We start from the raw sequence: 23,789 nt of genomic DNA, 5'->3' as shown, positions 1-23,789 counted from the left end.
TTGTTTTGTTTTTTTTAGAAGTTTTACGGGAACAGTCACAGTATAACAAAAGTATGTACAGCATACAAAGGAAACAAATGTTGCCCAAGTGTTAAAAGCTGCAACTCTCTGGGCCGGTTTCCCAGACGGGGATAAAGCCTAGTTACGGACTACACTTTCATTTCTGTTCTCCTTTCAATCCCTTCAAAGTGTTGTGCAGTCCAGGACTAGCCATAATCCCATAAACCAACACTCTGTCTCTAAGCTGTTATATGTCAACATGCCTGTACAAATTTGTCTTGCATCCAATATGGAATGTTGTTGCCCTACTCACATCAGATGTGCTGAAAAAAATTGAGCTGCCTGTCAAAAAAAAAAAAGCATAAGTGGCTTTGAACAAAGGCTTATTATTAAGGGCACAGATGGCAGGAGCACAACCAGACAGTGTTTCAATAGAAATGTTAACTTGTGTAATTAACATCTATAGGAAATATCGGTAAACAAGGCTGGACATTGTGGTCAAAAGCACACATTCACTGACTGTGATGCTTGTGGATTAGTGTGATAAGTAAGAAAGGCAACAGAGCAGCTGTTCCGCAGGAGATACGGTCAGCAAGGACAGTTTGTCCACAACCACACACAGAGGGAGATTGTTGTAGAACTGCAGAGCATGACCGTTTCGTAGTGTGAAAGCCACAGACTTTGCTCCACAGAGATGTGGTAAGAAGTGTCATCCTTTGCCATATTCACAGCAAGTGGGTGAGTGCATATGTAGTACACCTAGAGACCAGTTTGCTGGACCCCTACAATGTTGTGCCATGAGGATGGGCCTCTCCAATACACATTCCGCAAACAAAACCCATCCCAGTACAACTGAAGCACCAGTAATAATTGCTGCGCAACAAGGAAATTTGTATCGTTCCACACAGCAGTTCGGACTGACTAACCGGAGGTGTTACACATGAAGGCCCTGTTTACACCTGGTCAGTTCATTTGACTAGTATCTGAAGTGTATTCTGATAAGACAGGTTGTTTATCTGTAACGGTGCTGTACTAAAAAAGGTTGCAGCCACAAAATTTGCAATTTTACATGCCGTCATCCTAAATGGTTATCTTCCTCACAAACATTGACCACTTGCCTAGCCACGCACTGCATGGGGAAGAGTTTCGGTTTTGAGTCTAAGGCTGTGTTCAGACTGCAAACAAATCACAGACGTATCTCAAATCAGATCTGGTGAGATGACTGTCCACATTTTTTATTTGTAAGTGATCAGATCGAATGTGCGTGTCCAGACATCACAAACCTATCTGCATGGGTTGCTGTGGTAAAAAATCTAACCAATGTCAGATTGTAGTCTCGTTTCTAACCACCTCCTAATATCGGATTTCATGTGGGGTTTTTTTGGATGTCCACACTATGAAAAATTCAGTACGAATTTGATTTCTTTCTTTCTTTCTTTCTTTTACAATGAATGTTGTCACAAAGCAGCTTCACATAGATCCAGGTCCAAGCTTCTTTTTGAGAAAGCTAGTGACGACAGTGGCAAGGAAAAACTCCCTCAGATTGAGAGGAAGAAACCTCCAGAGGAACCCATCCTCTTCTTTGTAGACACTGGATAGCAGAGATCCATCACGATTCTATCTAAATGGCAAAAATTGGATTTTGTCTGGTAGTCTGAACATAGTCCTAAACTACTATTACATGGGGCTCAAATGCATCTCAGCCCCCCTCCTGAAGTGGTTTGAGCGATCTGGTTTTTGTGTTTTAAACGTGCCCTGGGTTCGTTTACACTTACACTTATAGGTGGCTTGGCTTTATCCAGGTGTAAACAGGGTCAAATTCATTCTGATTGCTCTTCTTTATCTTGTGAAAAAGCATTTCCATCCTAATAAGAGTGATCAAAGCCACTATTCACAAGGAACAAGAGGTCACTGATTTGAATGGTTTAATGAGAAGAATAAAAAGAATGTAAATTTTACACATTGGCCTTCACAGTCACAAAATATCAACCCAGTTGAGCACTTATAGAAGATTCTGGACAGATGTGTCAGACAGCACTCCCTACTATCACTATCATAACATCAGCTGAAGGAATGGGTGTTGTTTTATGACTAGACACTGTAAAGACTGCAGATATATAGGTCACTGGTCCATGTAATGTGCAAAATAAGGACCGTTTTTCCATGGCTTGGTTAAAAATATGACTTCGAGTGCAATCATCCATTAAACTGGAGTTATTTATCAGGCCGAGCTCAGACCGATTTTGGCTGCAGCAGCGCTGCTCAACGTAGGGTGAGTGATTGCCGCTGCTGTTACAGCAGTTTGAGAGTGGAGAGGCAGGCAGCGTTGCACAAAGGGAACACTGAAAGCCTACATCCACTTCAGAGGTGTTGCATAACCAAGGCGCAAAGAGCACGAAAAACCAAGCTGTCACCTCTATGTGTGTGTGCGTGTGTGTTGGCAGGTTGGCGAGAACGGTGGCATTTTCGTTGCAGAAACTAACAGTAATAAATCATACAGCAAAGTGCTTACCTCAACAAGAACAAGGTGGACAAGTTGCAGTGGAAAGACGCACCAGAAGAAGATACTCAGACACCTTACTCATAAAACAACAAGAAAGTAACTTGGAGTACCTAAAGCTTGAGAACAGCTTCCAATAAAGCTGAAAGCACAAAGCCGTTCTAGTGCTCGAACTCTGAGGCCACTGGAGACCCACTGGGCCACGAGTGATATGATAAGACAGTCGAATAAGCCTTTGCTCCTCATCGGAGCATGTTAAACAGGCTGAAGGCGCAGCTCAGGCCTAACCTGCCTGGTGGGAGCAGGACTAGTGCCGTGCTCCTGGTTGCAGGCGATCTTTTCTTTCAGGCGCCTGAATGTCAGAAGGACTTTGTGCTGTGAAACAGTAAACAACAGCTGACACAAGGAGAGAGCACAGCACTGTCTGTTTTCTTAGGAAACTGCTATTGCCTGAGCTGCACTTTACATCAATAGAAACATCCACATGAAGCCAGACCTTAACTCAACATGACACCTCTATTATTCCTATTTTGCATGTAAGTATGTATAAATATATATACCACCCCCTGCTTTGGAATGAATTTGGCCTATTACATCAGCTCCACTTATAACATTCTGCACTCTGTAGATCTATAATTACAGACTGTAGTCCATCTGTTTCTCAGCATACAGCAGCACTGCTGTGCCTGATCCACATGTATCAGCACAAGACACACTACTAATCCAGCACCATCATGCCAGTGTCGCTGCAGTGCTGAGAACGACCCCCCACCCAAATAATATCTGCTCTGTGGTGGTCCTGTGGGGTCCTGACCTATACTGAAAACAGGGTGCAAAGAGGCTTGTATGAAAGTAAAAGTATGCATAGAACTAAGAAAGAAAGAAGTGCTTCTATATGGTCAGTAGAGCTGAGATAATGGACAGTTCAATCCATATATATGCAGATATTCATATTCATATCAGTTCCCCTTTTGAAAAGATCTTGTTTTTTTAATTACAGTGTATCACAAAAGTGAGTACACCCCTCACATTTCTGCAGATATTTAAGTATATCTTTTCATGGGACAACACTGACAAAATGACACTTTGACACAATGAAAAGTAGTCTGTGTGCAGCTTATATAACAGTGTAATTTTATTCTTCCCTTAAAATAACTCAAAATACAGCCATTAATGTCTAAACCACCGGCAACAAAAGTGAGTACACCCCTAAGAGACTACACCCCTAAATGTCCAAATTGAGCACTGTTTGTCATTTTCCTTACACTACTAGGTCTCAGGTGTGCATAGGGAGCAGGTGTGTTCAATTTTGTAGTACAGCTCTCACACTCTCTCATACTGGTCACTGAAAGTTCCAACATGGCACCTCATGGCAAAGAACTCTCTGAGGATCTTAAAAGGCGAATTGTTGTGCTACATGAAGATGGCCAAGGCTACAAGAAGATTGCCAACACCCTGAAACTGAGCTGCAGCACAGTGGCCAAGATCATCCAGCGTTTTAAAAGAGCAGGGTCCACTCAGAACAGACCTCGCGTTGGTTGTCCAAAGAAACTAAGTGCACGTGCTCAGCGTCACATCCAAATGCTGTCTTTGAAAGATAGGTGCAGAAGTGCTGTCAGCATTGCTGCAGAGATTGAAGAGGTGGAGGGGTCAGCCTGTCAGTGCTCAGACCATACGCCGCACACTACATCAAATTGGTCTGCATGGCTGTCACCCCACAAGGAAGCCTCTTCTGAAGTCTGTACACAAGACTTCAGACCTCATGCCTACAGTCAAGCATGGTGGTGGGAATGCCATGGTCTGGGGCTACATAAGTGCAGCAGGTGTTGGGGAGCTACATTTCATTGAACACATGAACTCCAATATGTACTGTGAAATACTGAAGCAGAGCATGATCCCCTCCCTCCGGAAACTGGGTCGCAGGGCAGTGTTCCAGCATGATAATGACCCCAAACACACCTCTAAGACGACCACTGCTTTATTGAAGAGGCTGAGGGTAAAGGCGATGGACTGGCCAAGCATGTCCCCAGACCTAAATCCAATAGAACATCTTTGGGGCATCCTCAAGCGGAAGGTGGAGGAGTGCAAAGTCTTGAATATCCACCAGCTCCGTGATGTTGACATGGAGGACTGGAAAAGCATTCCAGTGGCAACCTGTGAAGCTCTGGTAAACTCCATGCCCAGGGGAGTTAAGGCAGTTCTGGAAAATAATGGTAGCCACACAAAATATTGACACTTCAGGAACTTTCACTAAGGGGTGTACTCACTTTTCATTGTGTCAAAGTGTCATTTTGTCAGTGTTGTCCCATGAAAAGATATACTTAAATATCTGCAGAAATGTGAGGGGTGTACTCACTTTTGTGATACACTGTAACTAAACTATATTTGCATAAATATGGTACATTATCTTGCTTTCAGAAGCCTTTTCTACAATTATCTTATGTAAAATAATTAGATAATTATACAAACATCTTAAAACTCTTTTCAGGGAACTAGAGCATTCTGAAGATTACACTATGAAATATGACATGACATTCAAGACAACTTTGCATATTTTAATAATTCAGTTGGACAGATGTTCAGCATTCTAGTTATAATATACCAAAAGCAATTGTTTTTACTATTTTATATATTTTTACATTTATATAAAAGGTTGTAACTTTGAAAATGAAAAGCAAGATGAATTACTAATATAATTTATAATGATGATATTTGATATAGACCACTCTTCTTCATCAAATAAAGGGGTTGGTTCACTTGCATGAACCTTAAGTCCACATATATTTCATAAGGTTGAGGTCAGGACCTTGGGATGTCTATTCCTAAACCAAGTATTATTCCTCTTTTGTCATTATCCCACCCACTTTGTGCCGTATACCAGCTCCATTGGCAGCAAACCAGCCCCATATATAATGCTACCACCACCATGTTTAAAAGTTGATGCTACCACAACTATGCATATGCAACTAACAGTTGATGCAGTATTCTTGGGGTTGAATGCCTTGTCTTTACTCTTCCAAACATACATCTGATCATCATTTTTTCTTATCTGACTGCAAAACCTTCCTACGGAAGACATTTTCTTTGTCCATATGGTCAGCTGCAAACTTGAGTTAAGCTTGTTATTATTTGCTCACTGTCCAACCACTTTTCTGTTCATTTGTGTTCATTAGCATTAAGCTAGATGTGATCTTGCTATAGGCTGAAGGCTGTTTCTTGTAAAATGTTTTTTTGTTAAAATCACTTAACAAATTTGCTGCATGGTTCCAATGAAATGGACTGTTTAGCTCAATCAGAGCTATGCAAAAATCAGTGTAAATCTGTGTCTAACTGAAGTTGTGGGCTCCTCTTGTTCTGAGATGTTTTTAGAGAAATGTTCTTTGGAAATCTGTCTAACTGAAGCTGAGACCTCATTTAGTTGTGAGATGTTTTTAAATGGTTTAAGGGTACTTTAAAAGCGGAATTACATTCTTCTTGTTCAATAATGCAACACTCAGGATTTAAGGGGCACTTTTACCCAAAGCATAACCGCTGAGTCACACATAGCTTGTAATGCTTTCACTTACACACATGGCAAAGGCTACTTCTCACTGGCTGCTAACAAAGACAGTGTATTGCCATAGAAACAAATCTGTCCACAGAGAACAAAAGGCCACTTCACAACAAAATGACAAGTGTGACTAGAGCACGGCTTGGTACCACACATCATCATCCTGTCTGTGCAGAAACCTGAGTGTTACAGTCTGGGCTTTGAAATGTTAATGTCACATGGCCACAAGTAATTATTTTATATATCAACACAACATATATCATGTTTATCCTTTTTATCTTTTCTCTTTTATCTTTTTTTATGTTTCAGGAAAAGATTTGACCTCTTTGCCATTCTATAACTTACATTGATAAAAATGTAGAATTAAATGTCAACCCAGGGTCTAATACTTGTATGTGTCACCTTTGTGCCAGATTTTTTAATCTGCTCAGTACTTTCCTTACTTTTTTTGTTCACTGTGAGTAAGCAGAATGTCAGTTTTTACTTTATTCTTTAGTTTTAACAACTTACTTAATGTACAAAATCACTAAATAAAGATTCACCATCTTTTTTAAAGTACAGTAGTACTATCATCAGCTTCTATTGTTGTGTATGGGTAGATTTGATATATAAGTGCATAAATCCCATGGTAGAATGAGAATAAAAGTGGTCCAAGAACAGAGCCCTGTGGTACGCCATAATTTTTATTTTCCATTTCCATAAAACATTTAATGCATACATAACAGGCTTGAACAGTGCAAATTATGTATGTAGTCAATTCTGGATGAATGACCATGCATGACTGCTTTATAAAATAAAGTAAGAAAACATAATATTATGTTATGTTATGATGTTATGTTATTTTAACTAAATTCAAAGTTTATGCCAAAATCACTATACCATTATTTACTCCCAGTGCTAGTACCTCAAAGTTTAGGGTGAGTATGGGGTGAGGGTAGCTCACTGGCATCTTTCACAGGTATGGAAATCAAAGAAAGCTGCTCCTTCAACTACTGAGCTGCTGGCACCTAAAACACAGTGCATATCTGCTACATAATTAACGCTAAGTGTCAATGGCTCCTGGCAAAGCAGCAGGTTTGTTTAATTAAACGCCGCAGAAGGTCAGCAAGCAGTTGTATTGGAAGCCATCCAGGCTACAAATGATATGAAGGCCCTCTCTTTACGCTAATTAAATGCTTCAGCACTGTGAGGGTTTCCATCAGAACTGGAATGAACCGAAAGAGAGTGCAGACTACAGCTCCAAAGCTGCTCATTTATAATCTCTACAAATACAAAACTGTCAGAGCAAGCTTTGAAGGGCCTGTGTTGAACTGACTTGGACTTCTTCCCCTTTCCTGGGACAGATGCATCTCATCAAGCTATGTCCTTGGCACTGGTCTCCAATGCAATGGCTATGTCTGAAGCATTTGGTCTGAGGGAGTGCTAGAATAAAAGGATTTAATGTATCCATGTATACTCCTGAAAAAAATCCTAGGTTAATTTAAGAGATTTATGAGGTCAGCCAAACAGCAATGAAACCTTGAGTGTGGAAGAACCAGACAGTTGCACTATTATTCTTCAATAGTTTATCCTCAATTTTCCAGAATGACAAGGAGAAACCAGATTTTTGCAGTGTTTTGTACATTTATTAGAAATAAAAACTTGGTTAGAACCTTTTTGGCAGCCGTAATAGTCTCAAGTCTTCTTGGAGCTGATCTTACAGGTTTGAAGCATCTTTTTCTCCAATGTTTCTTGGCAGAATCAGTCAAGCTTAACCAGGTTTGATGGGGAGAATCGGTACACAACCATTTTTTTTATATATAATCTATATAATCTATATATAGGATTCATCTCCAGATTCTTTGTCTTGGTCACTCCAGGACCTTCACAATTTTCCCAAAGCCACCCTTTTTTCTCTCCATGATATCCTTTGGGTTGTTATCTTTTTCAAATGTAACCTTTGATGACTCTTCATTTTTCTTCATCCATCTTTCCCTTTACCCTGACTACAACCCCACAGCATGATGCTGCCGCCGCCACCGTATTTGACAGTAGGGGTGGTTTTAATGAGGTGGTGCTCAGTGTCTGGTTTCTTCCACAAACACCTTGTTGGAAACTGTGGCCAAATAGTTCTTTGTTTCATCAGACCAGAGGGTTTTACTTCTCATGGTCGCTTGGGTGCCTTTTGGCAAACTCCTGGCAGGGTGTCATGTGTCTTTCAGTAAAGAATGGCTTCTGTCTGGTCATTCTACCTGACTGATGGAGTGCTGCATTGATCATTGTCGTTCTGTAAATTTAACCCATCTACACAGAGTAATTCTGGGTCTTATTCATAGTGAATATTTGGTCCTCGGTTACCTGTCTGACCAAGGTCATTCATCTCCAATTAAGATAAGATAATCCTTTATTAGTCCCACAGTGGGGAAATTCACAGTGTCACAGCAGCAAATGGGAGAGCAAGACACTCAGATGCAAAATGTAACAAATAGGAAAAAAGTTAAGAAAACTCAGAAATGAGCAGGAGCTGGCACCTCTGCGGCGCCATCTTAAAACCAGATTGTTGGCCAGATCTAGAAAAAACTTTTTTATGCATATTTTTGGTCATTCAAACAAGCAGGGACATTCTATTGATGCAAAACGTTCAACTGGTGCTATAATTGTGTTTGTAAGTTGAATAGGAGACATTTTATTATTATCTGAATGTAATGAAAAATTCTTATTTGCACTGGCTTGTTTTACATGCAGCAAAAACCATAATCAAATGTATTTCTTCACATACTTATGTAAACACACAATAATATTTATAATAAAATATATATAAAATACAAATAACCATTGCATCACATTATATGAATATATATATATATATATATATATATATATATATATATATATATATATATATGACAATAATTATGGCATGACACTAACATTTGCTCATGCACATGCTTGAGATGTTCCTGGCCAGCCACATCCAGAACCGGCTCTGTGCTTTCAACTAAATGCTAACAGGCTCTTAACATTCATTTCAGTGCTTTCTTACATCAGCAGGGGCCAGTGAATGCAGCACTTTGTGTTCACAAATATTACTGTCAGTCACTCCAGCTGCAGTCCATCTGGGACCTTGTGACCCTTTTGTGCTTCTGCGTCCAAGAGCAGGCAAGGCACCGCGACTGGTAGCAAACAAAACCTAGAAATGACAAATTACAGCGGCGCTGTGGAAAGTGAGCGTGATCTCAGCAGTTTGCAGCATGCAGATAAATAGGCTCATCAGGCCTGGCTGACGCTGCACATTGAGGATAGATGGGGCAGAAATGGAGTAAAGAGAGAGAGAAAGAACTGGGCTAATCTGAAGGCCATGTTGCCCTGACTAAAACCATCCCAGAATGCTTTTGACACGGCCCTGAGCTTTGATCTTCTGGGTGAAATCACAAAGAATGGACAATAGTTGTTCAAGCACACTGTCACTGACCCCAATGTGGACCTCATCCATCAAACTGTAGACTTAATTTTTTATTAAGACGCTATTCATCATTCTGGGTCTTTATTCAGGGGATTTTGAAAAGGAATTATGTGTCTCTGACAAGAGTAAGGAAGCTGGTCTCTCTCTCATAATATGTCAACAAAGTCATGTTTAAAGTGTAGATGAAATGACAGCGGCACTTCTAGTCCAGCAATAAGCTCAATACAGAACACGCCACAGAAACACTAGGTCTAGTGTGGATAGTACTCTAATACTGTACTCAAAAGGCCCATAAGGGGCCCATATCCTACATTTACCATGTACTTTATTTGGTTCCCCTTTTGTTCCCTGATGTTTGTGTGATATTATGGCATAATTCATTTTCACATAACCATTTTCCAAACTCTCTCCATCCTTTAGAATTAAAGCAGCAGTATGCAATAATTGTTTTTTATTTATTTATTTGCTCCAGGGCTCCCCCTACAGTCGGGGAGTATAACTATTTTCTACTCCACTGTAAAAAAAAAAAACAATACAGATTGTGTTATTTGCGCCTCCTTGTGGACAGCTATGATCATGCATTATTTGACAAGCTGAGAGACTGGCACTGAAGAAACTAAAGAAGCATGTGGACTGACGTGGTGGAGTAATGTTACAGGATTTTACACAAACATGACTTGGGTTTCACAGTGTTCCGCAGTTCTCACAAGAGATGTCATGCAGATCCACCAAAGTTATATTCATAGTGCTATACTATCAATATGTGCCTAAATCAGCTCTGTGTCTTCTAGGACTGTTAAACTATGAGACACTATAGTCTATACTATACTATTTACCATGGTATTAAACACACTTACTGCTTTGTCAGAGGCAATGCTGTGTAATGGTCCACCACCAAAGGATTATCTAATATCTCATTAGTTTTACTTGAGAGTCTTACCATCGCATTACAACTACTACTACTTTAGACTGAATTCTGTGACTGTTTGGGCCTTGTGGTCTATGGTAGACCAATGATGAAAGGGGTAGAGTGGGGCTATAAGTTGGAGCTCACAGAGTGGACAGTGAGTGCAAGTAAAGGGATGGGTTTGGATGTTAATGCTAAGTTAATGCTAAATGATGCTAAGTGTAAGTGGATCTACACTTGTTGAAGTCTGCAGCAACAGATTCAGATGTTAATACAGTGTAAGCGGCATTGAGCTAATTGACCAGCACAGGCAGGAAGCAGGCCACAAAGCACATTACAGTTATTCCCATAGCGGTGCCCGATTCCCTAGGGCCCCACTGTTTGGAAGAGATTCAAATGGTAATTGATCTGACATGAAAGACTTGCTGTCAGCAAAAATAAAACTGAAAGTGTCTAAACACTGGCTTAATTACAGGAGTAGACTATTGTTGTCCCTCGATGAACTGCATTTATTCCTTTATAGTGATGCAAAGATGTGTGTGCTTTAAAGCCAACAGCTACATCAGCTGCATTAAATTACAATGCTTTTCACTGTAGTGTTTTAGCTTCAGACTTTGAGGTGAAAACCATGGTGTACAGTACAAACAGAATAGTTAGATGATGACACAGTGTGTTCAGCAATAACAAACATAACATAACAATTCTGTCAAAATACTCTAAACAAACACATAACTGTGGTAAATTACTACACTGCACACTTCACTAGTAATCTTTGACAACAGTAAAAAAAAAAAAATAATGATAATAAAAAAGCCTGAAAAGGTGACAACATACAATGATACAGAAAGCTGTCAAATTGACACTCACTAATCCTAAATCGCAGATGGCACCATGTGTATATCTTACCAAAATCAATCAAAAATACTTGGCTGATAACCAGCAAAACCAGCATATGCTGGATACAGTTACGCTGGACAACCAGCACTGGCATCTTGGGGGTGACAGGCTAAACCAGCAGCAGACAGTAGCAACACTAGACAAGCAAAAAACAACATAGACCAGTATGATGGTAGGGTAGAGCAGGGTAATTACCGTGTTTACTTTTTGATTGTAACGAATTTAAATGTTCTTTTTTCGTTTAATTATAACAAGTATTTGTGCAATTATGCCTGACGACTGACAAGTAGTTCAACACAGTGCTGCTCAACTCCTTCTTGAATTGAGAGAAGGGCTGTGATATAGGGATGGGGAGATTGAAATTGCTTCTGCCTGCCTAGGCACATGGCAGAGGCAGGGAATAGGAAAACTTTGCCTGTGTTGATTAATTGTCAGATGTTTTTGAAGAAATCATCTAAATAACTAACGTTAGCCTATTTCACTATTGACTTAGCTAACAGGTTCATTTCCACCTCTGACTGACCACACCCACCTTTTTTCTTGAAACACTGTGTGACATACTGTCGTCCTTGTCTTTCTCTGTCCTGTCTTATTTTTTCTTTTGCATTTCTGGTAACCAGGGTTTTCTTTTACATGCAGTACAACTCTTCTCTGCTAACAGAGGGTAGATTGCACCCTTTCATATAAATAGAAGGGGGGAGGGCAATCAGGCAGTACAGAGGCTCTGGATGATTACTTTTTGCCAAACAAAGAAAAAAGAAAAAATATATTTAATGAACGTGTGAAAGTTGAACAGAAACAAAAATCTAAAACATTTTTAGGACCCCACTTTCAGTCACAGGCCAGTAAAATCGTCCCAACTTTCCCCCAATAAGGCGCCCCTGACTCTAAACAAAACCTTACAGTACTAAAACTAACAGTGGTAATTACAATACCTTGTAAGCTCAATCTTAGCATGCTGACATAATGAAACCTTCTGAAATATTCAACTCTGCCGTTTTCTAGTTTCTTATGTAATCTAAAAAAAAGGTAGCTGCTCTTTACACTTCCACTTCAGATAGATATAAAATTCATGCTGGTTTAAGCGGTTTGTTCCAGCCAGAACGCATGGATTTCAATCATTACACTTTTTACAATAATTTACATTTAACTTTATGTAAAAGGTTTTGTTCCAGTGACAATGGTATATATAATGTAGTAGACAGGGGATTTGTGTGGGGCTCAAAGCCACAATCCCAGACTGTGCAGCAGACACACTACCTATGACACTACCAATGTGGAACAGACAGTAAATTCCACTTATTTGACCCAAGGGAACCCACTGATAAATGAGGGTGCAGTAGATCAGTCACATATATAGGAGCCTGACTGTGCATTTCTAATAAATATAAGATTTCTTCCTTTGCTTGAGAATTTTGGTGGTTTTGTTTTACAGAAACAGTGGTATATATATAATGTAGTAGACCGGGGATTTGTTTCATGAGACACACAGGATGGTTTTATGTGAATTCATAAGTAAAGTTTTTCTTTTGTCTGTAGTTAAATATAAGGCTTTAAAAAAACAGTAATTCAAAGTAAAACAATCTGATTAATTTAGCAACCCTCTGGAATATTTTAGTACATTTAGTACATTTTAAAAGTCACCCTCCCGACCCTGTATTTAATAAAGTATATTCATAACCATAATGGTAGTTCCACACTGTGCTCCATTATGGCTTTGGTGTTTTTGCACCACATCATACTCATACAGAGAACCATCACACCTCTTTGTTTGCTTGGGGAATAAAAAGAAGAAGGGCAACAAAGTCAAAAGCAAGTAAAGAAGATGCTTGAACACGGACAAATGTCTTGCTTCTGAGCGGCTGAAGAAATACAGCCTCTAGAAAGCATAAAGGAAAACACGCTGATGGCTGTAAACATGTGAAGTATTAGAGCACCAGAAAAGCTGACAGGTCGTTTACTATATTGCATCATAAAAAACATTTATAGACTTTCCAGAAATGGAGCGGATGAATGAAAGCCCAACTTGCTTGGCAAAACTGATAGGTAGGTATCAAACAAAGCAGCTATATGATCATTCAAAGAGCATGACAAGATGATGGTGGGGCATAAACTTCACACGGAAGAAAACTAGGCTATAGGACTCAATATGGCTTGTTTGGTGATAATGCTGGTTCTTATGTAAGCTGCAGGAATATCAGTGGAATATCACATCTTTCTGGACAGGGTTGCAGTATTTACAAAGTCTAGCCAGAATCATATAGACACACATTTACCATGGCCAGTTAACCTATCGTGTGTTTTTAAGAGGTTTAATCGTAGGGGTAACCTAAACAAGAGCAACAATCAAACTGATTCAACCATTAAACCATGTGCCTCACTAGATTTAAATAAAAAGTAAATCATCTGCAAAATATATATATATATTATCAATAGAAAAACTTTTAAATAATTAATCCAAAATGGGAGCAAAGAAAACAGTAGTGGCCCCAAAATTAAACCCTGTGGGACACCACGGGATAATGGAGAAGACTAAGGCACAAAATCTCCAATAGTCATCAACTACTCTAATGCCGTACCTGATATGCTCACCCAATCGTGCATTGCTATAATATATTAATCAGATGTGATGATTTACTGCATTAAACAGAGATGAGATCAGACACACCGGATGACATTAACATATCATTAGAATATCCCTAAGTTGTTTGACCACAACCTTCTCAAAGATAAAAGGCCATTGATTTTGGGAAACCCAGCACTTGTGACCCCAGCCTTCTAAGTTAGGATAATCAAAGAGAAGAATTTAATTGTACAGCAATATGTTTATTATATAAATTATTGCATGCTGTAGATATGTATATGTAGATGCCTGAGGTATTCGTCCAAATGCCCCCCCCCAGCTTCTATAGAAAACAAGTTGCTCCAACAATTTCCATCAATAACTATATAAAAGATACAGCATAAACAGAGCTTTTCAAGCACCTGGATGACACTAAAGCATATTGACAGAAATTCACATCTAACAAGAGCACTCCGGCATGCCTGCCAGGGCAAAGCTGTAATTAAGCGAAACCACTGCTTGCTTGGTTCGCCTGTTCCTTTGCATGTCTCTCCGCAGCTCTCTGAGTCACTGGCAGCCCATTAACTTGCCTGGTGTGGTGTCTGCGGGGAGACAGCGAGCTAACAGCTTCAGTGGTGTAGAAGAGCTCTCTGTGCGCCATGAAGGCAGCCAAAAGATCAGTCATTATGAGCGTTTAGTAGAAATTTAGGCAAGACGAATTAAGCAGAAGTGTGACATCAGGTAAAGTGGGACGAATAAGCTTAATGTCTGGTTTGGTATTTGCAGGAGCCCATCAAGTCTGACTATCAAGCATAATTACCTTGAGTCCTTCAAGGCCTGGCATCATTGTTGTGGGCAAACTCAGAATTTGAAATTGAAACAAAATGAAACAGGAAAAAAACCCATCTAATGAAATTAGATTTAATTAGTTAAAGTATTTTTTAATAACTGCCCCATTTTGGTTGAATGTTAGGTAAAGTGGGACTCTTTTTAAAGTCATTTCAGTTCATTATAGCACCATTAAGAAGCCAGCATTTCATGGTACTACAGCACCGTAGCAACCCCCGTATTCAAGCAACTATATTATCTGCAATGGCAAGCAGCTCCAGCACCAAAAAAAAAAAAAAAAAAAAAAAAAAAGAATCACACACTAAATATCCTCACCCAACACTTTATTAGAAATACTATACCAACATTCCCTTTTCTGTTAAAAACACCCTCAGTTACGGATCTCAAAAGACGACTTCTTAGATTCTGCTGAAAATCCCTGGAGGTAGAAGTACGCAAAATCAGCCCGTCTGACACAAATAATAATAATGCTACGCTCAAAATCAGAGATCACATTTTACCCCAGTCCTGATGGTTGCCCAATTCTGGACTTTACCTGAAGCGATTGCCATGATTTTGTGCACATTTAATTGATTAGATAATTGTCTTTGTGTGTGTGTGTGTGTGTGTGTGTGTGTGATGTTACTAATTAAGTGCTTGGAGAAAATACATCTTCCTTTACAAGAACTACCTTTGGAATGCTTAATTTTTGGGCCAACACTTTAAATGAAGAGATTATGCTTTTCAGTCTTTTAAAATATGGCTTACACACAAAGTGACAAAATGTGCAGATTTATTGAATATTGAAATCCAGATCAATCTCATTTAACAGAGGGATTATTGGGGAATGATCAAATAATAAAAACATACAAATCTATTTTCAAAAGATACATACATAGAACGACTGAAGCCAGAGTTATAAAAGACTGGGGAAACAGACTGCGCAATCCTAAATGAATCAAATGCTTCACTGTCTTTCGGCCATCACTTCAGGGCCCTAAAGCAGTCCCTGCCGTTTCAGATCCTCATAGGTCTTCTTGTTGACCACGTTACCACTGGAGTCCTCGTACTCTTCCTGAGAACGAGAAAGGAAGACGAAAGGGAAAGAGTCCAAAGATGAGAGACATGAAGAAAGTGAGAAAGCAACAGTCAGGGGTGAGTGAAAGATCAGTGCTTGTAGAGGACATCACTCCCTCTTGTGGTCAGTTTCATAGGCAGGTTTTACCACCGTGCAGTGTGGACTAACTTGCGTAAGGTAATCACGGTCTTAAAACGACGGTTCAGTGAAAAACATCTAGCCCACACATAAAAGATCAGCCATGAAATGTTGGCGGTGTTTGTGTTTACTGGAGCTACAGAATATTCCAAGTCAACAAGATGCAGGTCACCCAAAAAGGTAAAACTGTATTTATCTTGATATAGTTAAATACATGGAAGTCACATACTGTGAACCGCAAACACATGTCTCTTCACTGAGAAGATAACGTTATGTAACAGCCTTGGCACATTTTATTTATGCCTCCAAAAGTCCAGACCCGACCAGACCACTACCCAAAGCCCTTCTACAATAAAAGCTAAAGTGTAATAAACTCAATGGCCACTTCAGGAGATTATGATGTTTTTGATACTTTAAATCAGTTTTTTAAGGCCAGTAGCACATAACCCAACAGCACTGCACGAGGAAGTGAAATCTGGGGAAACGAGTGGGTATCCATGATGAGCTAAAAGCGAAGACTCTCAGACCAGCTTTACTATGTCTTCAGCTAGTTAACCACAGTGCACCGAGAGGACACAGACAGGACTGAGCAGCACTACCCGCTACAAAAAATAATTACTATGCACTTGTTAAAGTGCTAGTGCTAGCAATGTGGCTCCTGCAAGTCATCGCGGTAACACAATCCAGCAAATCAGTGCAGAGATGATTATTTTTACCCCAGCAGCCCACCATAAAAAGACAATCGAGGTAAATAATATGGTTGTTATTGGGCATGTATATGTGTATCTGAGCCTTTTTCACCCCAACCAAAGTCATATACTTAGTATTTCTATGTCAAATAACACATTACAATAATAAATGCATTCTTTAGCATATTTAAATGTACTTGTTGGCACACCCACACTTTACGTTTATGCAATCCATTTCTTTCACTGCACTGACAGGTTGCAGTAATGTCCAAGTGCAACTTACCTCTGTATCTGGCTGCCACCGCTCTGATGCTTTCTGTGACTTGAGCTTTGACCAGACTATTTAAAACACAAGGAGGATAAGAAAACAACAGGATCAGAGTCACCCAGTAACTAATAGGCACTTCATCAAAGGTAAATGTTATTAATATTCTAAAACCAATTTTGATGCAGATAAGGTTATACCATGATTATTGATGTACAAGTAAGGAACAAAAGCAGTGTATCAATATGTATGTCCTATTACAGTTAAAATATAAAACATCTTAAATATGCAATGCAAATGTAATGTAAAAACACACAACATTTAAATCTACACTTAAAAATAAAGTGACTGGATGCAGTGGTGGGTCCACTTACGGGACACTGCATCTTCAATCTGGGTAACATTGGCAAAGTGGGCTGTGTTAGGGATGCCCAAGCAGCGCATGCCGTGCGCATGTCTCCACTCCTGAACAAACAAAGGAGGGAGAATTTAGTTTGAATTCAATATTATGCAGGAAACTTTTATCTGTGCAAATTATTCAAATATATTTACAATGTCAAAAGCACCAGAACTGGACTTTAAGCTGTTGACCCATTATCTTCAAATGAAACTTTGATACAAATCTTTACATGAGTAAAATGGGACACTGGGTAAAGTTTGCAATACTAATGAAACAAATGTTTTAAGAATATCCATATTTTTTCATCCACTTCTGAGTTCACGTTAAGCTGATAACACGTTAATAGATTAGACTAACTGAAAGCAGGACGCACTGCTTTCCTCTGCTCCATGGATCAACATGGAGATACCACTGCTAACATTTTTGTTCTCTAAACATCAGTAGTTCACTGAATGTGTAAATGAAGTCTGCTAAATAAAGAAGGCTATTACTGCCAGGATGTGAACAGACGTGTTAAGAGAATTCAATTAAAGCCCTTTTTAAAAGCTCCAGCCAGGAATCTAAATTCAAGCAAATAAAACTAAGCCCCATACGCCATCACAAGTACATTAAGGCTTTAAATACCTGCATTTAGCTAACAGTCACAATATTCAGAGATCTCATAAGTACAAAGGTAATTTGAGCACTTGAAATTGAAATTGAGATATAAACTACTGTTTATAAACTACCCCAAATGTTTTTCTGTACTTTGCAATAAATACAGCAACATATAATGTAGGCCCTGATTAATTTAAACCTATAACAGCTCTAAAATGCATTTCAGAAATAAACACAACATTAAAAGAATTATTATAATGCATCATAAAGTTTAATTTCTCAAATCCAAAGAAACTCAAATCCATTTCTCATTGCAATACAAACACTAGACCTCAAATATTTTATTGCAATATAGCACTGCTACTTCAAAAAGCTATGATGGACATGTATCCCCTTTGCGTGAATGCTGCACAGAAGGCAGCAGGCTTTGATGTGAGTAAAGAAATAAGCACTTACTGCAAAGTGTCTCTGGAAGGCTTTAGGTCCTCTGTATGTGTAGTTTCCACAGATTTCGCAGTTGTAGTTGATATTCAGGCCGTGAAGTTTGTACAGCCAATATGGAATGGGCTAGACAGGGAGAACAAAATAATTACGAAAAATGACTCAAGATCACCACAACAGATTATGGGTATCATACAACTGAATGCATCATGAAGGCAGATTTAGATCATTTATATAAAGAGTCAACAACAACAACAACAAAAACCTGTATATTTTAACTGCATAAACTGTAGGGCTGCGATATATATATATATAAAATCTACTGTAAAAGAAAAGTTTTTTCCAGCAATAAGAACAGTGGGATCTGAAGACAGTACAACACTGCCATCTTTACCTGTAAACTATTCATTCAAATACTGTTTTTAAAAACTGTTACAATATTGCAAAATTTAATCTTGCAATATCTGCACAGGAACAAGCAGCTAATTTTGTCACATCTTTTTTTCTTATCCTAATCATTTCTTTTCATATTTTATCCCTAATGTACAAACTGCAAATTAAATACAAAAGTTGTTTATATTGCCCTTTTCAAAATATGGCATTGTTCTGCTAGTTACTCATTTAGCCAATTAGCTTGCAAGGAAATATGTCCTTAAAAGTATTGCGATATTTTTGCTTTTGCCCTGCCAGACAACTAGCAAGGTTCCAGCATATTCTCAGCACTGTTCAAACCTGAAGCAGACCAGGATTCCTGCCCGTTTCCTGGAAATAAAAACAATACAAAGCAGGTATCGCAGATATACCTTGCCGTCCCAGCCTAGTGGCAGGTTTTTGGGGTTGTAGATGATCTCGTTATCCTCATCTTCGCTCTCACTTTCACTGGGCTGCTCTTCGTCATCTTCTTCACGCTCCTCGCCTGTGCGAGCCTGCTTCCTCTGAACATTCTCATGGGTCAGCTGCCTTTGCTCCTGCAGGACAGGCAAAAGAAATTTGAATTAGCAATGGCTCATCTCAATCAACTACAGCAGCTATCCGCAAAGCAGAGAAGGAGCAGAATACATGATCAGTTATTTGAAGACCAATTAATTAAGCAAGTGAAATCAGGTATGGTCCAGCTTGATTGTAATAAACAAAAACAAACCAAAAAAAAACCCCCAGCAATCACACAACCCCTTCATGGATAAGACTGGACACCAGAACAGAAAAAAAGGAGGGAAACAGTGCAAGGGTAGCAAATATTGCCTATACACAATTTATGTAATTAAGAGTAATTCTGCATCATTTATATTGGCCCATTATAAAATATTCACAACATGTTAAGGGTTTCCGTATTACAAATAATGTTTAAAAAAAACAACAACAAATAAATAAAAAAAGTTGTTTTGATCCGACACCCACAATAAGGACCTAATTAGAGGTCACCTACCCCCAAGATCTCCACATATTCATAAATCTGCGCCTCCAGGAATGCAATCTCTTTGTTTCTTTCCGTGTCTCTGTGGGAAGAGGATTATAGTTGTTAGACTCCAATTATCGAAACTCAAGAGTATCCTAACATCAATTATAAAATACCTACTTCTTTGGTCCTTTGGCTTTAGGGTTTTTGGCAAACAGAGAGGGATCCAGTGACTCCAGAGATTTGCCTTTAGTACTGAAGAGTCTCTGTGCTCTTTCCTCCAGTGTGCTAGGGACAGAGTCATTCATTTAAACACACACAAGCATTATTTCTATTATACTACAACATTTTTATTTGATACTTTTTGCTATTCAAATCAGAAGTATTGTTGACAGAGGAACAGAATATACACAAGCACTCACCCTCCACACTTCAAACCCAGGGCCATGAGAGCAGACTTTAACCTGTCCAATCCCAGAGATGCCAGCTCCTGCAAAGAATCATGTGGTCCATTAACTAAGACAGTCCTAGTGCACTGTAATACACAATCTGTACAACTGAAGATATACAGTCACTTCTATACATCAAAATTTGTATCTTCAAAATAGCAACTTTACAGGAGAAAGAAAGGGGTTACTTTCAATGGAAGCCTAATGAATAGAACAAAACGTTTACATACAGATGCCTTAGCCTCAAGGTTTTTTTTCCCCATTTTCATCTAAATATGGTTTGATCAGTAAGGAACATTGGGACTTTGTGTATTCCTAATGACAAGCCTTACCTCCCAAGAGGAGAAAGCAGACAGGTCCAGATGAGCTCCAGCATGAGTCAAAGCACTGCTAGCTTCTTTCTGTTTCACACACACACAAACATACAATTAACTAACAATTAAACTGTTTCACGGTATCAAAATCACACACACCTACTCAAAATTACATTATCTAAAGCTTCACTGGTCTCCAGGCTTCATCCAGTGGTACACATTTACATTTGTCTGTCTTGTGTCAATCATCATAAACTTGTGGCCAGCACAGCTCACGCAAGTAGGCTGTAAGCTGATATGTTAAAATACATTTGTCAGGGATCGGAATACCAACTAATAGTTTAATCTTGTAGCACCATGATGAGTGGCTACTTACCAGCCTAATACAGTCATTAGATTTTACTGATTTGCTGTATTTCTGCCCCTGTGCTTTTGTTTTTGACACTGGAAATATTCGGGCTAAGTTCACTGTGGAACAAAAAAGCTTTCTGTATTAAAAATAAGATTAAGGTGAACCTACGGGCCAACCAGGGAAGGTCCCATTTTCCCACTTCTTCTCAAACTCCACTAGCACTTTTCCATAGAGCTCATTCTGGTCCAGCAAGGGCTTCACCCTGTCTGTGTAATCCTGCAGGTACTCCAACAGCATCTCCAGATACCTGCCAAACACATAACACAGCTCAAACAGAAGCTCAATCTATTCCACCACCAATGTTTCTGGGTGGAAACGTATTTGTAACTCCATTAGTAGAATGAGTCATGTGAAATTACTAAAATTAATGCAATTTTCTTCACTGATTTGATTGTTTAATAATTACAATAATAATAATAATAATAATAATCATCATCATCACATCAAAGCACCATAATCTATGAAAGAAGAAGAAACCACACTGCTTCCATGTGAAACAACTTACTTTTTGTACTCTGCATTCTTTCTATCTTTGGAGATGTCAAATAGTTGATCAAACGATGACAAATAGGAGATGTACTCCAATTTCTAAAACAGTAACACAGCAAGACATCAGATTAGCAACACCAAATTTACTACAACAGGAAATAGATCTCTGAGAAAATAAAGCGAAAAATCACACCTCCACTCCTTTCAGGTTGATATATTTCAAATAGCAGTCATGAAGATCTAGATAGCGTCCATAGCCTTCTTCATCAGTGAACTCCACTAGATCTGCACAATACAATGTGAAAACAGAAGTCATGTTGAACACTGGTTATGTAAGGGTGGGGGAGGCAGCAAAAACATTACATCATGGTACTTTCTGCCATACTCAGAAGTGTGTACTGTCATTCGGCATGGTTAACACACACACTGTACAGCCTTAACTGTAACAGTAAAAAAAAAGGGGGGGCTTACTCTGAGCTTCCTCACTGGGATTGTCTCTGGCCTTTACCAGCTCCTCAAACTCCACGGACATGGGCACACAGATCTGTGTGTAAATGTGAAAAACAAATTAATGAGAAGTTGTAAATCAGAATCCATGTCCTATAATAACGTACAGCAAGTTGATATAATGGTCAATTTCACAATCAAAATTCGAAATGCTAAAGTCAGATGCACTACCTCATTTGGATGTTTCCTGTGGAATTCCTTAATCTGTTTCAGTCGGTTGTAGAACTCAGCAAACTCATTTGGCCCAGATATCGCACTCAGCTCTTCTTTTCGCATACTAGTGAGAAGGAATTACAAGGAATGACATACAACGCTGATGGAATGCTGGAGATCATACATTTAAAAACAGAGATGACAAACTTTGGTCACAGTGAAAGCAAACCCTTCTTACCCATCTTTGTCCTCGTATGAGTCTCGAAGGTTTCCGCTCACTTCCATATATCTCTGCATGTAAAGAAAAGTTTTGCTGTCAGAATATAATGCACATATACAGCGTTTAAAAGCATGCATGTTTTTTAAATAAACAACATGTATGTAACACAGATAACAGGAACTTACATCCAGCATTGCTCGTATTCGATGGTCGGAATTAATCTGGTCGCGCAACTGAAAGAAATAAATAAAAATACAAAAAACTGAGCACACAGAGAGATACAGATACTGGACTCAATTGAACTGGGGCAACTCATTTCACTCCATTGTGTACCTGTACGCAGTTAAAACAGTTAAGTTAGCAAATTGTTTGTGGGTAACTAAGTAAAGCCCTACTAAACTACAAGACTTAAGATTACTTCCACTGAATACTTTATAGCAGATATTGCATAATTCATATATGTTACTGAATAATGGGTCTTAAGATTAATAACCAAGTATGTAGTTACAATACAAACTAGTGCATGCTAATACAAAAAGCCTACTACTACTAACTAGTCACAAACTTTGGTTTTTGGTCAGAGGCTCTCTACTAATGTGCTACATCTGTCTTTAAGATTCATGCTGTTTTCAGATGTACTGATGATGCCAGCTACATACTCAGGAAAGTTTGTGATTTACCACAACACCACCACACATATAGTGAACTGCTTAAAGCAAAATAGCTAGCTAGTTAGCCAGCTAGCTAGCTAGCTAGCGCCAGATCCAAACTAACGCAAAGTAACGTTAGCTTAGCTATCGCTAGCTAGGAAAACAGCTAGATAGCTAGATGGCTACTTCAGTGACTCCAAAGCTATGTAGTCAGTAAGCTTTGAGTTAGGCCACAGCCCTGTTAAATTAGTGCGTTGTTTATGTTTTTTACAGAATAAAACCGAGGCGTCTTCGCTGAGAACAGTTAGCGCGCTAGCTAACACACAGAGAAGAGCTAGCAGCATTAGCGGCGTTAGCACAGACGGCTAGCTCAAATTACCGTCGTTTTCTTGTGTAGCATCTCCTTTGTTTTGGCGTCCATCAGCCTTTCCATCTCCTCATGGTAGCGACGCTGTTGCTCTAAAATCGTCTCCATAATGTTGGTATTTCCCCCAAATCAGGGATTTACAGACGGACTGTAGATAAACTGACCGAGTCAGCTCTGTTACTACGCAAGACTACGCGCGTGCGACGACTCCGGCTGTCCCACTCCCTTCCACAGACTGACGGCAAACTAACAGCAGCAGAAGCGTTCCGGCTCGTCTGCGCTATAACAACAACACGGTTAGCAGGCTGGATCAATTGCAGAGCCCCTAAAGTCCAGAGGTAGCTAAATAATATTGAGAGAGATCAGTTAAATTAAGGAGCGACGTTAAACGCAGAGAATCGTTTGTTACATTGAGGGAACGGTTTATTAAATTAAGGAAATTGTTTATGAAATCGAGGAAACGTTTTAAATGTCTAAATATTATTTATCTACCTTGATACATTAAGGGCTCTGTGCTACACTAGTTTATCACCGTTA

General features: G+C 39.1%; 2 protein-coding genes across 2 annotated transcripts in view; one reads left to right on the top strand and one right to left on the bottom strand.

Moving 5' to 3' along the window:
- rpl15 (ribosomal protein L15) overlaps positions 1-23,789 on the top strand; it is a 133,591-nt gene that overhangs the window by 2,328 nt on the left and 107,474 nt on the right. The window lies entirely within an intron of this gene.
- sf3a3 (splicing factor 3a, subunit 3) lies at positions 15,464-23,472 on the bottom strand. The gene is made up of 17 exons (XM_072674630.1): positions 23,265-23,472; positions 22,421-22,468; positions 22,254-22,306; positions 22,034-22,139; positions 21,827-21,899; positions 21,549-21,640; positions 21,372-21,454; positions 20,975-21,113; positions 20,473-20,541; positions 20,114-20,181; positions 19,872-19,979; positions 19,722-19,791; positions 19,099-19,263; positions 18,311-18,421; positions 17,232-17,322; positions 16,876-16,931; positions 15,464-15,762 (listed from the first exon to the last, which is right to left on the bottom strand). The coding sequence occupies exons 1-17, from the start codon at positions 23,358-23,360 to the stop codon at positions 15,685-15,687; spliced, it is 1,506 nt and encodes a 501-aa protein (XP_072530731.1). The 5' UTR covers positions 23,361-23,472; the 3' UTR covers positions 15,464-15,684.

The sequence above is a fragment of the Salminus brasiliensis genome, chromosome 3 (genome assembly GCF_030463535.1).
Source record: "Salminus brasiliensis chromosome 3, fSalBra1.hap2, whole genome shotgun sequence".
Classification (NCBI taxonomy): domain Eukaryota; kingdom Metazoa; phylum Chordata; class Actinopteri; order Characiformes; family Bryconidae; genus Salminus; species Salminus brasiliensis.
This window is presented reverse-complemented; position numbering and strand designations above follow the sequence as displayed.